We start from the raw sequence: 14,921 nt of genomic DNA, 5'->3' as shown, positions 1-14,921 counted from the left end.
AGGAATTTCTTCATTGGGAGAGATAGAACCATGGGTAAATTGAGGGAAAGAGTCTACTTTTTCTGTGCTAATAGAATGTTTAGCTGGAGTTCTTGAATGAAATTCAATGTACTGCCCCAAAGAAGGCCATTATTGGGCCCAGAACTCTCATAGGTGAATATCACTGTGGGATTTATTTTGGATCTCAGTTGTCAAGCATGAGCTTTCAGAGAAAGAACTTTCTTTTCTGGAAGAAAGAACTTTGTCTGAAATGCATCTAGAATTAGACTCATACTCTAGCCGCATGGAGGGCTGGAGAGCAAATGATATGTTAAAGGCAGTGTGTCAAATTGAAAATGATCATCTGCCCTGCAAAGTGTAAAAAACACTGATGTGGTTGGTAAACTGGAACATGTTATATGCTTTCTGGATGTCCACTGATGCCATGTGTTCCTTATGTCTCAGAGAGGAAATTACTGACCTTGCTGATCCCATATGAAATTTTGTAACGTAAAGGATATTGTTGAAGGATTTGAAGTCCAGGATAGGGTAGATACCTTAATTGAGCTTTGGTGCTGTGAACATGTTTTAATAGAATCCCTTGAACCTGTCCTGTTGTGGCACTGGTACAACTCCCTGGGACAAGAGGTGGCTCAGAGTCTTTTGCAAATCTGATTGCCTTTGGTTGATCTAACTGAATAAAGCAGTGAGGAGGTAGAGTTTTGAACTGGATCTTGTATCCTTTGAACGTCTGTGGCCCAGAGGAATGCAACTTGCAAAAGACGTCCCCAACTCTTAGGAGTGAGGGCACCTCTTCATTGCGAAGAGAGCTTTGGGGAGGGCTTTGTAGCCAAAAGGAAGGGCTGAACTTAGGCTTTGAAGTTGAAGCCTGGGAAAGAGTGGAGATGCTCTACTAGGAGCACCTGAAATAGAAGGTTGTGTTACTTTCTCTGAGGAAGCACTTTTCCTCAGTTTGATATCTTTAACAAACTGGTCAAGTGCCTCACCAAACAGGCATTTTCCTTGAAAGGGTATACATGTAAGGTGTCCTGCAAGCAGGTTCTGCTGTCCAAGCTTTTAGCCAGAGAATCCTGCACCAATGAACAGAGATAATTGCCATTCTGGATATTTCTCTCTTGAAATGTTCCAGGGCATTTACACAGAAAAGACGAGCTGTCAAAATTACTCTAACTGCCTAGTCCTGAAAGACAGGGTAATACTGGTTGTTCATTGTCCTGGTTTAGTTAGCTAATGTCTGACATACTGAATTAGCAGCCTTAGCTGGTAGCAAACCTGGGACTGCCAGGGTAAAGAGAGCTATTAAGAGCATCACAAATTGTCTGTCAACAGAATTTTTAAGCCTACTGATGCACACTGATGCAGTGCAATTTCAATCCATTTTTCAGTGTGATTTCAAGGGGCAGTTGTAATGATGTGCTGATGTGGTTCAGATGTAATTTTTACTTTTGTGACTCGTCACTGCTGTCAGCGGCAGAGATGACTCATCGGTTGTTAAGGAGCAGGCAAATAAGTAAATCATACTTCTGCGCTACCACTGCTAATGGTGTAGGTATACGTGCTTATACATTCAATGACTGCAGAAGACACCTAATAGTGTTCCCACAGCTATGTATTGAATAGAATAAATAAATGGTGCTGCGCTGCTATTACATGTGCAACAGGAATTTGCTATTGGGATTAGACAAAATGGCCGCTATAGATTTACACCAGGGTCTCCAACAAAATGGCTGTGGCTTCATTTAAATATATTACGTTATTTAAAATTGTTGTTAACCCACCAAGTGAAAATTACACTAGTCTCTCTGTTTATTCATGTAAAGTGCTCCTGTGTCTTATAAAAATAATGCAGCTATATACAGATACAAATATACAGTGCTTTGTATATTTTACAGATCACCGATCACATGACCCACTGCCTCTCTCCTCCCTTGGCCTGACAGCTGCAGCGGGCGGGGCCGATGATCCTCCGCTGACGTCAGTCAAGAGGGGAGGAGGAGGAGAGAGGAGGCAGGTCATGTGAGCATCACTCAACGCGCTGTCAACAGGTATATAGCTACATTATTTTTATAGGGCACAGACACAGGAACACTTTACATGAATAAACAGATAGGATAGTGTAAAAAATGTACAGTAATTTGGGCAGCAGGAGGGGAGGGGGCGGGCACGGACACAGAGCTGACAGGCAGGGAGGGGAGGGGGGAAAGAACAGAGGAGAGCACAGAGAAGGACAAAGGAAAGAGCGGATGACGGAAGCACATAAACTGACCACGGTGTCAGGGCTCACCAGCCATGATATACTGTGGTCAGTTTACATAGGGGAGGGCAGAAACTGGCAGGATCAGTCAGGTATTTCAGGTGATAGAAGGGGCCAAATGACATAGTACAAGCACTAATATAACATGCTTTAATGGAACAGGATTTTTTTTAGATTAACAAACGCTTTAATGACACTGATTGTGCCCACCACTATCCCCAGAAGAAATCACATTGACAGTGATGCGATAAGCAGACCATAAGTGGAGGCAGACCAGGAAACCGGAAGTGATGTAAGCGGAAGCGCAGTTCGCTACCCGTGGCTGTTAAATGTATTTTTACAAGTTTTTACATTATAAGTGTAGTTTTTAAGTTTAATAAACAGATTGCCTTAATAATTCTATACTATGAGAAGTTTTCTCTATACTTTCCAATACTATGGGCGAGACTAACTTGGAGCAGACATATAGGAGCATCTTAAAGGAGAACCCACCCAATACACAGACCAAAATACTGTGGGAAATTCTTGGAGGGGCCCTAGTGGAGAGAGAACACAGGAAGACCTACATACTTTGGAGGATAGTTGATAAATGCCTTGATACAAGTGTAAAGGAGATGAGAGTTTTGTGAGCACAGTGGTCATATATCAATATCTGCAGGTGACACAGTGATGTGATTTCTATTTCAGCTATGACAAGGTTTTTGTCATTCACTTTATTAAGAAAAAAAATTGTACAAAGTGGGTAAGAAAGGTCGCATCCATCAAATACAGATACAAATGCAACAGTTTTCCAACACAGTCAAACAATGGCAACAAAAGGACATTATTGTGATAGCTTAAAGGCAAAAAGGGCATTGTTGGAAGGGTATAAAAATACAAGCTCTGAAATATGGCACCATGGCTAGATAAGCAACAAGCTTTTTTTTTTTTTTTTTACTTTAAACAAAGGTTTTTATTTGAACCAATTTGCATGCAAATATTACAGATTGTATATACATTTACATTATCACATTACACATTACACATTGACAGTATAGTAAATTTAGGTGCAAATATATTATTAATTCTGTTTTCTAATTGTTTTGACACATATTATAAAATACAGATATAGCGTTTTTACCGGTGAATAACATAGTTCTGGTACAAAGGAAATATTCATCAATAATGAGCAAGTTTCCGAATCCTGTAACCAGCGATCCCATATTTTATTGAATTTATCCGGGCAGCCCCTGTTTATGTATATAAACCTTTTGTAAGGGAGAGTCCCATTTATATCTGATCTCCACTCCTTAGTCTCAGGGGGTGATGGCCGCATCCATTTCCTAGATATTATCTTTCTACATGAAAAGAGAGTTTCCTGTAGAAATATTTTGGTGTATTTTTCTAGAGGATCCGGGAATATGCCCAGCAAACACTGTTTTGGGTCTAGTGCTACGGGGGGAGCCCATGCTGTCGTGCAAAAAGTTTACAATTTGCTTCCAGAGACCTTGTATTTGTGGACAGGACCAAATTAGGTGGAAAAATGTACCACTTGCGGACTTACACATTGGGCACAAGACCGAGCGATTTTGCTTATATCTAGCCACTCTAAGTGGGGTTAGGTATGTTCGGTGTATTATGTTGATATTTGTTAATCTGTCCGACAGTTTAGGTGAGACCTCTTTACATGTTTCCAGTGCTTCTTCCCATTCCTCATCTTCTATTGGGCCTATATCTCTTTCCCAGCGGGGTTTGAGGCTGTATGCTATTTTGGTGGATACCGGTGTGTTAAGCATGAAATTAGTTTTTTTGGATATGTGTCTTTTATAATTGCTAGTATAGGATTAAGTGTTGATTGTGGCGGAGACTGCAAAAACTGTGTCTGTGCTGCGTGTCTCAACTGAAGAAATCTGAATAGCATATGGCTGTGTAGGAGAAATTCTTCTTTAAGGGTGTTAAAATCCTTAAGGGCCCCGTTTGACCATATGTGGTGCAGGTAGAATATGCCCTGGTCAATCCAAAGCTCTGGATTTTGGATTTGCTGAAGCTCTGGTAAATTTCTGTTATACCAAAGGGGAGTGTGGTCATTATGTATAGGTATGGTGAGTTTACTATTGGCAAGTTCCCAAATGCGTCTATAATGATATACCAAGGATTTCCTGTCACTACTTCCTTCAGGGGTCTTTGTGCCCATGGTAATAGCATATATTGGATCTGTGGTTCGTTGTGCCCACTGTGGGCATAATAGTAGTCAAAATCTTTCACTGTCCACCTTGTCTATGTGAAACAGCTGGGACAATTGGGACACAATGTAGTAATGGTTAAGGTCTGGAAGTGCTGTGCCCCCCATGTCCGTCGGGTTTTTGAGAGCTTGCCATGACAATTTATGTCTGCTTTCCCCCCACACAAAGGGTCTAAGAAAGGACTCGAGTAGTTTTAAGTGTTTTAGAGGTATATAGGTTGGGGTGTGCCAGAGGATATATAGTACTTTGGGAAGCAATACCATCTTAATAAGATTAATGCGACCCCAGATCCCTAAGGGCAATCGGGTCCATATTTGAATTTTAGTTTTGATAAGGGAAATAAGTGGTTTAATGTTAAGTGTTATGTAATCTGCTGGATTTCTGGAAGTAGATATTCCTAGGTATTTAATTCTGTCTATTCTCTGCAGTGGCAAACTGGCTTGGAACTCTGTGAGTGGAAAGGTGTCGATTGGTAAGATTTGGGATTTCCCCCAATTTATCTTGAGGCCAGAAAATTTCCCGAAGCGTTCAATTGTTTGAAGGGCTTGGTGGAGTGAAAAACCTGGGTCAGCTAGGTATAGTAATGTATCGTCAGCGTACATGCTGATTTTTTCCGTGAGGGGTCCAACTTTTAATCCCATGATCTCAGGGTTTGCCCGGACAGAGATAGCTAGTGGTTCCGCAGCCAGAGCGTAGAGTAATGGGGATAGTGGACAGCCTTGCCTCGTGCCCCTATGGAGGTCAAACTTCTGAGACGGCCATCCATTTGCCACCACTCTAGCTGTAGGTTTTTGATATAGTAATTGGACCCATTTGATAAAGTTTGGACCAAAGACATGTCTCTCGAGGCAGCCCCAAAGATATCTCCACTCTACCGAATCGAATGCTTTGGCCGTATCAAGGGTCACTACTACTCGTGTGCCGATATTGTCAAGTGTAGCTTGCAAGTTAATAAATAGTTTCCGGAGATTAAATGAAGTGTTGTGCCCAGGCATGAAGCCCGCCTGATCAGCATGTATAAGGGTAAGTATTACTTGATTTAGGCGTATAGCGAGTATCTTGGCTAGGATTTTGATATCAACCTGTAATAATGAAATAGGGCGATAAGACTCTGGGTAGCCCGGGTCCTTGCTCGGCTTAGGTATAAGAACTATTGTGGCTTCGCTCATGGAGAGTGGCAGAGTGAGTGATTTGAACATGTCATTGTAAAGGACCAGTAATTTGGGAGTGATTATCTCACTATATTGAGAGTAAAACTCTATTGGTTGGCCGTCCGATCCAGGGGATTTGGATCTGGCAAAGCTCGTGATTGCGATATCTATTTCCTCTCTGGTGAGAGGGGCTTCAAGTAGGCATATTTGCTCATCCGTAAGTTGAGGGAATGTAAACTCCTCCAGAAAAGAATCCATACCATTGGTTCCCTCTTGGACCGTGGATGTATATAAGTCTTCGAAGAATTCCCTGAACTTGGATGAAACACTAGGGGGGTCTGAGTTTTTTTGACCACCTGAGTTCAGAAGCGTGATGACTACCGGAGGTTTATCTTCACTATAAGCCAGATATGCAAGAAGTTTGCCAGCTCTTTCCCCCTGTTCGAAATGTTTCTGTTTGGCAAAAAATAATTTTTGTCTAGCTTTTTCGTATTGTAGCTGGTTTACTACCCTTGTCTGTAATTTAAGGGTAGAGGCATTGATCGGAGAGGGGTCAGCATAGTATGTTCGTTCTATAGATGAGAGTTCGGTCACCGCCTTGTCATATATTTCTGCTGAGTCTGCTTTTATCCTGTTAATGCAGGTTATTAGGGAAGCCCGAGCATGTAACTTGAAAGTTTCCCATACTATCAAGGAGGAGGCAGAGTCCGCATTTTCTGCAAAAAATCTGCCCCATTCAGCCGTTAGACTATCGTCTTCAGGTAGTAGTGTTAACCAAAATGGGTTCAAGCGCCATGAACTCGGTGGTTTGTCAATGGGGAAGCTGAGCATGATCCAATATGGAGTGTGGTCTGAAAGCAACCTGGGACCGAATTTTGCCTCTAAGAGACGTGATGATAACTTTAAAGATATGAAAATAAAATCAATCCGCGACATGGTATTGTGTGTTGTTGAAAAGCAGGAGTAGGTGCGTGTGTGTGGAAATTTGTGTATCCAGGTGTCTATTAGATGAAAAGGGGAGAGAAGTTTAGAAAGTCTGGTGTCTCTGGTAGTGGTTGTGTTGAGTCTTACTGGTCTTAATCTGTCTAGGTCTTCATTAAGTGTGGTATTAAAGTCTCCCATCCATATTATTTGGGCTGTGGGGTATCGAGCTATAAAGGAAATTCCTTCTAGTATTATAGGGGTGGAGAATGGAGGAGGGACATAAACAGCCATAATCAAAAAAGGTTCCCCATGTAGCTTAGAAGATATGAATACGTATCGGCCCTGTGGATCCGTTTGTAATTCACATAGTTCAAAATGTACAGATTTTGCAATGAGTACAGACACTCCTCTGGAGTGGGGTGTGTAAACTGAATGGAACAACCATCCCACCCACGGCCGACGAAGTGTCGTCTGAAGCCTGCCTTCTATATGCATCTCAACTAATGCCACCACATCCGCTCTTTGCTTTTTAAGGAATGTGAGGGCTGCCGCGCGCTTAATCTTGTCACGCAGCCCCCTCACATTCCAGGTAAGGAATTTCAAAGACACTTGTGACATTGTTGTTTGTAACTACATGACCTGAGGCCATTATAATATTTATTCCCCCCAGAGCGGGGTGATGGAATCCGTCTAAGCAGAGAAATCAGGTGAGACGATACACTATAAGTATCCAGAAAATACCATTTTGATATGAAATATACTCTCACTGTATATATGAAAATTAAAATTAAAACATGCATTTTTATATTCAACTTCATGTTTTCCCCTTCTCCCTCCCCCCTCCCCGCCCTGCATCTTTCCCAACTGATGCGAGCATAATCCCTTAACAAAACTTTTGTTGCAGTCCCGGACATGACGGTATTTTTAAAGGGGAAACCAAAAAACATTAGTTGGAATAAGAGGGGCCACTGCACTGTGGAATTAGGCCTGTTTTCCGTAGAAAGGAGAACGAAAAAAAAAAACAACAGGCTGGTCGATATTGAAGTGTTCAACATTTGTCTGCTCCATGTTGAGCTTGGCATTGCAGTGTCTCCTACCTCCTGAGCCGCCATCTCCAGAAGTGCAAGGGGGCAAGTCACGCTGCACTCTACCTGTGGTTAGTAGGACTCCAACTGTCCACGGCTCCTGCTGCTATTGTAGCTTGGTAGATTTAGGTTGATCCCATTATGGGTAATAAAAATCCCAGGAGATTCACAACATAACGTGTCAGTGTTATCCCGCAATTCTTGAACTAAGTTAGTAGTAGTAGAAGCGAAACATATGCAACCGACTAGTCATTCTATGAAGCCTTTTTTCAGCTTAATCCACAACGGTAACAACTGGTGGATGGTAAAGTAAAATGACTGAGCGTCCAATAACGTGGGTTGACTACAGATGACGGCTGCATCTATTCCAGGATCTTGTATATATATACTTAGTGTAAGGTTGCATACTCACAGTTATATTAGTCCGCCTTGTCTAAAGTGTTGCGACGTTCCACCCAGGCCATCAGCTCTGCAGGGTCTTCAAAAAAAGATGCGCGGCCATCGCGTTCTACTCTGAGACGTGCTGGAAACAACATGGCGTACTTCATATTTAGGTGTCTGAGTTTGCGCTTGGCTTCCATGCAGTTTTGCCTGCGCCGCTGGACCTCCGCGGAGAAGTCAGGGAATGTGCTATTTTAACATTTCCAAAAGGGATATTGCCTCTTTCCCTTGCTAATCGCAAGGCCGCATCTCTGTCTTTGTAATTCAACATTTTGGCTATAAAGGTGCGTGGTGGGGCTCCCTGTGGCGGTGGTCTGGCCGGCATACGATGCGCTCTCTCAACTGCCAGCATGGGGGAGAAGGCCTCTCTGCCATACGTGTTTGTGAGTATTTGCTCTAAGAATCGAGTAGGGTCTTTACCTTCTGCTCCCTCTGGAAGACCGATGAGGCGGAGGTTACATCTCCTACTCCTGTTCTCCATGTCTTCTTGTTTGGAGAATAACTGTTGAATTTAATGTTTCATATGGTTTACCTCTGTTCGCATCGGGGGAATGGTGTCTTCCATAGTGCTGATACGGGTCTCAGTTTCCTTGACTCGGTAACGGAGTTTGTGAAAGTCCTGTCTAATCAGGAATATATCCACCTTGACTTCTATCTGTTAGGTGAGCGATGTTCGGCAAAATGTTATTGCTTCTAGCAGTTTATCTGTGTCTCCCGCCGTGCGCTCCTCATTATGCGCTGCCATTTTCCGCCTGATCTTCTTTCTCTTGTCAGCGGTACTGATCCAACTTAGATGTGACGGATTTCTGAGATTTTGGTGGAGACATGTTGCCCAAGATCTGGAGTATGCAATGGAATAATTATGGTGAAGGGATTTCACCTGAGGATTGTAGGATGTCGAGGGTTACAGGATTGATGTGCGGAGCTGCTCAGAACACGTCCTACTCCATGTAGCGTCAGGCCACGCAACAAGCTTTTTAAAATAAAAGTGAATGCGCACCTCAAGCTTAAACAATCCTAATCCTCTGGCAACTCCAGGTATACATCCTGTAAATGTCTACAAAAGAATGGTGCAGGTGACTCGTCTAAATTCATTCTATGGTTTTTAGCACAGTATAAAGCCTTTTGTGTTAACATTTCTGTGTATTTACCAATACAGTTTAATACAGTATTTAGTCAATAAATACTGTTAGAAATTCAGCATACTCCAGGATGACTCGCCCAATATTTGCATAGCACATGGAAATACATTTTTAATGTACAGAAAATGGTTACCTTCCATGTACTCCAAGTCTTCCTCTGTTTTGGAATCACTAAAAAAAAAAAAAAAAAAAAAGTTTATTTAACAAGTTTTATACTACAATACTAAAGATTTTTTATCTATCAGTAACATCTGAAAGGGCGTCAAGACAATTCACACCTTTCTTATGCAACAGGAGCAAGTAAAATGGGAAAATCAACAAATTTATTCTGAAATTGCTTCTGTTCATTCTGACACGCAATTTGTTCACTTTTGATGGGTCCCACTTCCTCCAGGTACAGGGCGTGACCATGGGCACATGTTGTGCACCGGCCTACGCCAACCTGTACCTGGGGGGGTGGGAACGGAAAATATTTTCTGATGAAACACTAAGTGCATATCTTGATCATTTGTTATGCTGGTACAGATATATAGATGACATTTTTTTTATTTAGACCCACTCAGTTGAATCTTTTGAAACATTCATCAGTAAGTTAAATAACATCTTCAAAAAGTGTAAGTTCACCTTTACAGAAAATCTGTAAGGTGAACTTACACTGGACCCCCCTCCCCATCACACCCAGTCCCACTGACCTGGAGTCCCGCGATCTCCCATTTTGAAACATCGCACAGCCGCTTTACTGGTCCAGGGATTTGAAATCCTCGCAGCTTTCTCTCCTCTTCTCCAGTGCTGGCAGGACAAGCTATGCAGGCTCTGATTGGTCAGCGCTGACAAATTAGAATGCCTCCTATACGTACCTTTAGCCGACAGGATTTCAAATCCCCGAAGCAGTAAAGGGGATGTCAGATATGTCAGAGCGGGTGATCGCCGGACTTCAGGTCAGGGGGATCGGGGGGAAGGGGCCCAGTGTAAGTTCACCCTACAGATTTTTCTGTAAAGGTGAACTTACCCTTTCAGTTTACACATACCTATCATTTTGATTCCATAATTTTCTCAGACTTACAAATATATAAATATCAAAATAACTGTTTAGCAACCACCCTATACCGTAAAAGTACAGCAGGCAATGTTATACTGCATGTGACCAGTGCCCACCCACCGGCACTCATTAGAAGCATTCCCTATGCATAATACATCCATTTAAGATGCAACTGTAGCCATGATTATGAGTTCAAATTGCAAGCAGATAAACTCTGACCTCTTTTAGTCATAGGTTATTCCAAATCACTATTGCACAAAGCATTTAACAGAGCTTTCCAACAATCTAAGACATCTGTGTTATACTAAACCCGCTCACGATAGAACTTGCAACCTACAGTTAAAATTATTACCAGATTTTCCTTCCGGCATCACTTATTGCATAGTATCCTCCATAACCATTGGCATCTACTTCAGGAGGACCCTATTGTCAGCAAATATATAGGTAACTATCCTGAAATAGTTTTAAGAAAAACGACATCCCTTGGGGGACAGACTAATTCAGAGCCACTTTATACCAAATTCTATACCTGTTACTCAACCACTAGGCATTTATAGCTGTGGCAATTGTAACTTCTGTCCATGGATCAATGTAGGTACCAGTTTCATGTTACCAAATGGGGAAACTTTCAATCCCAATTTTTTTTCTGGTACAATAATTTTTATTGTAATAAACATAACATTTTAACAAACATTCACCCACACATGGGTACAGCAGAATGAACTTAGCAGGAAGGTGTGGGCTGGGAAAGTCGGATCAAAGAATTTTTATAAATAATAACTGTCCACTGGGCGACCTAGTGGGATAAACCAAAGGTCCATGAAGGTCACTAAGGGCCAACAACAGTGGCCACCTACCAACCAAATATAGGCCCTAAGTCCGAGGACTCAGGGTCACCCTAAAGCAGAAGAGACCGAGGGCAGCCAGGAGCATGGTCTCAACAGCAAAGTATTAATTGAATAAGGGAAAAGGGGGGTAGAGGGATAAGTCCTGCAATCAGTGCTAAACATATGCAATGACATTGTACTAATGACACTGGCAGGGAAGGGATTAACATCAGGGGCAATCAAAGGGTTAACTGTGTTCCCTGGGTCTGTTTACTAACTGTATGGGGGATGGGCTGCCTGGGATAACACAGAGATCTGTCTTCCTGCATAGTAGAAAGACAAGATCTCAGTGTGATCCCCTGTCAGAATGAAGATCTGCCTTGTTTACATCAGCAGATCACCGTTCTGTCTCTGCAGTGAAGGATATTGGGCGGCTGGCAGACGCTATGTCCACCTGACCCGCTGACTGGCTCCCTCGCTGGCCTGGCAGCGCACACAACCATAGAAGCTAGTGCATAAATCAATTTACAGCTACGCCAATTTGCGCAGTTGAGCCAGCTTGCAGCAGTGTAACTGCGGCGGCTGGTTAGCAAGTGGTTAAAGAACGTGCTGCAGTGTTTTCTGGGTAACTGGGTGGGGCTGCACTCTTTCCAGGTGCTGTCCTGACAAGCAATCGGATGGAAAAAAAAAGGAGAGAGAAAAGGGGGGGAGATTCAAGGTTGGAGTTTTATTAACCTGTAGATATATAACCTGTGTCTGGTGACAGAGGTAAAGAGGATCTCAAAAATTGGAGGGTAGGTGGTGTAAGAACTGTTTAATTGTTTTACAAAAAAAACTGTAATGTATTATAACATATGAGTGCGCAGCGGCTCTAATAGGATTACAGAAACGGAGCATATTATTTTTTTGTTTACAAACTTTTTATTGGGTACTAAATAGTGGTACAAGCAATATGATATCATATATCTAGAGAAATGCAAAATATAGGATTTCCTAGTAGAGGAAAAAAAAAAGTCAATGTATTACGTAAAATTGTAGATGTACATTGCATCCAATCAAAAATATGTGTTTCAATTATTTTTATTAAATTATTATAAACATACAAAATTGTCCATGTCATTCCAAATACATAAATACAAAACATTCAGAAAAGAAAATACATACACATATACAAATACAAAAAACAAGAACAAAGAAAAAATGGATTTATCATCCCCTCTCAAATGACCATATTTCTGAAAATGTATAATTAATTTAGAAATAAAGATACTGCACTTAAGCTCCCAATCCCCTCTCCAACCCCCCCCCCCCCCGAAAAAAAGAAGGAGAAAGGGGAGGGACCCATTTCCTTTCTCTCCTTCTTCGTTCCCTCTCCGCTCTTTCTTCACCCCTCTTCTCCCTCCCCCTTCCCCTCTCCCTTCCCCCCCCTCCCATTAAGTTTATAATATGTTTTTATATACATCCCACCCCCCCAACTCATTATTCCTTACCGTGAAGTGCCTATCCTCCCATCCTCGCTCTGATCAAAATTGTTTATTTAGTAAACACATTCTCCCACCCCTTCCTTATTTATTAAGTGCTCTTAGGTAATACCTCATGTATATATATATATATATATATATATATATATATATATATATATATATATATATATATATATATATATATATATATATGAATCTGTGATCTTCCCAAACCCTATTCTGTATTTATTTATGAGGTGGAGAGAGTCTTATCTCTCAACCACCACTATATACCCCTAATAATGTGTACTCTTCATGAGGGATAGAGAGAGAAAAAAAAAAACACCCACACACACTACTCCCCCTCCCCCCCAAGGAAAGGGGAGGGGCCAGGTGCAGAACCTTATTTACTACCTTTACTTCCCATATATCTCACGTATACCGGAGATTGTTTAAATTCTAACCATCCTTTCCAAATATTAGCAAATCTTACTTCAGAGTCATTTTACAAGTGGATTACTTCTTCCATTGTCGGCGCCATCTTAGACCCCCATTGTTTAGGGATTAATGCTCTTGCTGCATTCAGCAAAAAAGGAGTAATTGCTGCTCTTAATTCATCGCATGGAACAAGCATTGCCACGGATCCAACTTCGTGTCCACTGATTTTTTTAATGAAATCTATTATTTCCACCCTATATGATTGAAGTAGAGTGGACATAATCTAAAACCTTATTTTTCATTTCTTCAGGTAGTTCCGGATTCAACTCCATTTCCCAGCTTCCAAATGGACACGCGGATCCATCATCCAAAGGGGATATCAACATCCTTTTAATATTTGAAATCCCTTGTCTATTTATTCCCCCTTGATCAATTAATCTTTCCCACGAGTTTAACCTGGAAGCCGCATGGAGAGGTTTTGGGAGAGAATCCACAAAATGTTGGAGCTGTCTATATATCCATACATCCCATGGGGTTGTACCATACCTCTCCCGCAGCTCCATTAGTGAGCGTTCCCCTTTAAGACATCTTTAAGCCTCAACTGATCCGATTGGGTCCATTTTAGATACTGATTATTATCTTTCCCCGGCGGGAAAAAGTTGTTACCTGTCAAGGGGGTCAAAGGGCTATTATGCTGCCATGATATACTTTTAAGTAATTTATCCCATAAATATTTCTATAGAAATTGGTGCCGTTTCTCCCGAAAGGCCTCTATATTGCTTTGGGATCCAAATAATCTGGTCTAGAGCCGCTTTACTCACACTTTGCTCTAAGGACACCCATTTTTTATACGGTGAGCCGTGGACCCAGTCCGAGATCCTCCGTAATACTGCCACCTCATGATATTTTCCAAAATCTGGAGGGAACACTCCCCCTTCTCTCTTGGTCTACTCATTATTTTGTAGGCAATACGATTGCCTTTGTTATTCCATACGAAATTCAGCAGAATCAATCTAAGAATTTTGAAGTATGCTTCAGGGATATTAATCGGAAGGCTTTGGAAGATGTACAGAGCTTTCGGAAGGATCATCATTTTAATCACATTTATCCTACCAATCCATGATAGTCTATGTGCAGGGTACCCTTTCAAGTCTTGTTTAATTTTATTCAATAAGGGAACATAATTATCTTGGTATAAATCTGTTGTTGATACTGCCAGGTATATTCCCAGATATTTTAATCCCTTTTGTTTCCACAGGGAAAAAGAGCTCTGAGGAGCCTACCTTCAGCTGGGGGACAGAGATATTTAATATCTCCGTTTTCTCCATATTAATCCTTGAATTCAAAACAGCCCCATAACTACTCAATTCTCCCATGATCTTTGGAGGGGTTTGTGAGGGATACATTATATAAAACATATCATCCGCGAAAGCAGATAGCTTATATTTTTGTCCCGCAGTTTCTATACCTTTAATCTCATAGTTGGCTCTTATAGAAGCCAAAAAAAGTTCCAGAAAAAACACAAAAAGTAAAAGGTTAAGTGGGCAGCTCTGACGTGTACCATTATAGAGCCTAAAGGGTTCTGATAAAGTGCCATTTACTAGAATTTGGGCCGTGGGTTTAGAGTACGAAGCCTTAATCAACCTCAGCATACGTGGTCCTATGCCAGATTTATGCAGTGTCCCGAGCATGAAGTCCCAATCTAGTCTATCAAAAGCCTTTTCGGCATCTATTGATAGAAAAAGAGCGGGTTTCTTGCTTTTTTTTGCTTCATGCATTAAAATAATTGTTTTTAGGATATTATCCCTTGTTTCTCTCCCGGAGACAAATCCCGCTTGATCCTTTCCTATACCTTCTGGCATATTTTGCTTCAGTCTCTCGGCCAATATCCTCACATAAATTTTCATATCTTCATTAATAAGGGCTATTGGCCTA

The 14,921-nt window shown here is 41.5% G+C and overlaps 1 protein-coding gene across 1 annotated transcript in view; it reads right to left on the bottom strand.

Moving 5' to 3' along the window:
- The window catches only part of ZFYVE26 (zinc finger FYVE-type containing 26), a gene marked incomplete in the record, with an annotated part of 1,901,467 nt that overhangs the window by 604,362 nt on the left and 1,282,184 nt on the right, over nt 1–14,921 (bottom strand). The window contains 1 exon segment of the mRNA XM_073610828.1: nt 9,353–9,390. Within this exon segment, the coding sequence (XP_073466929.1) occupies nt 9,353–9,390 (38 nt within the window).

This window comes from Aquarana catesbeiana, linkage group LG13, assembly GCF_042186555.1.
Source record: "Aquarana catesbeiana isolate 2022-GZ linkage group LG13, ASM4218655v1, whole genome shotgun sequence".
Taxonomy (NCBI): domain Eukaryota; kingdom Metazoa; phylum Chordata; class Amphibia; order Anura; family Ranidae; genus Aquarana; species Aquarana catesbeiana.
The sequence above is the reverse complement of the archived record's forward strand: the minus strand, read 5'-3'. Positions and strand labels throughout refer to the sequence as shown.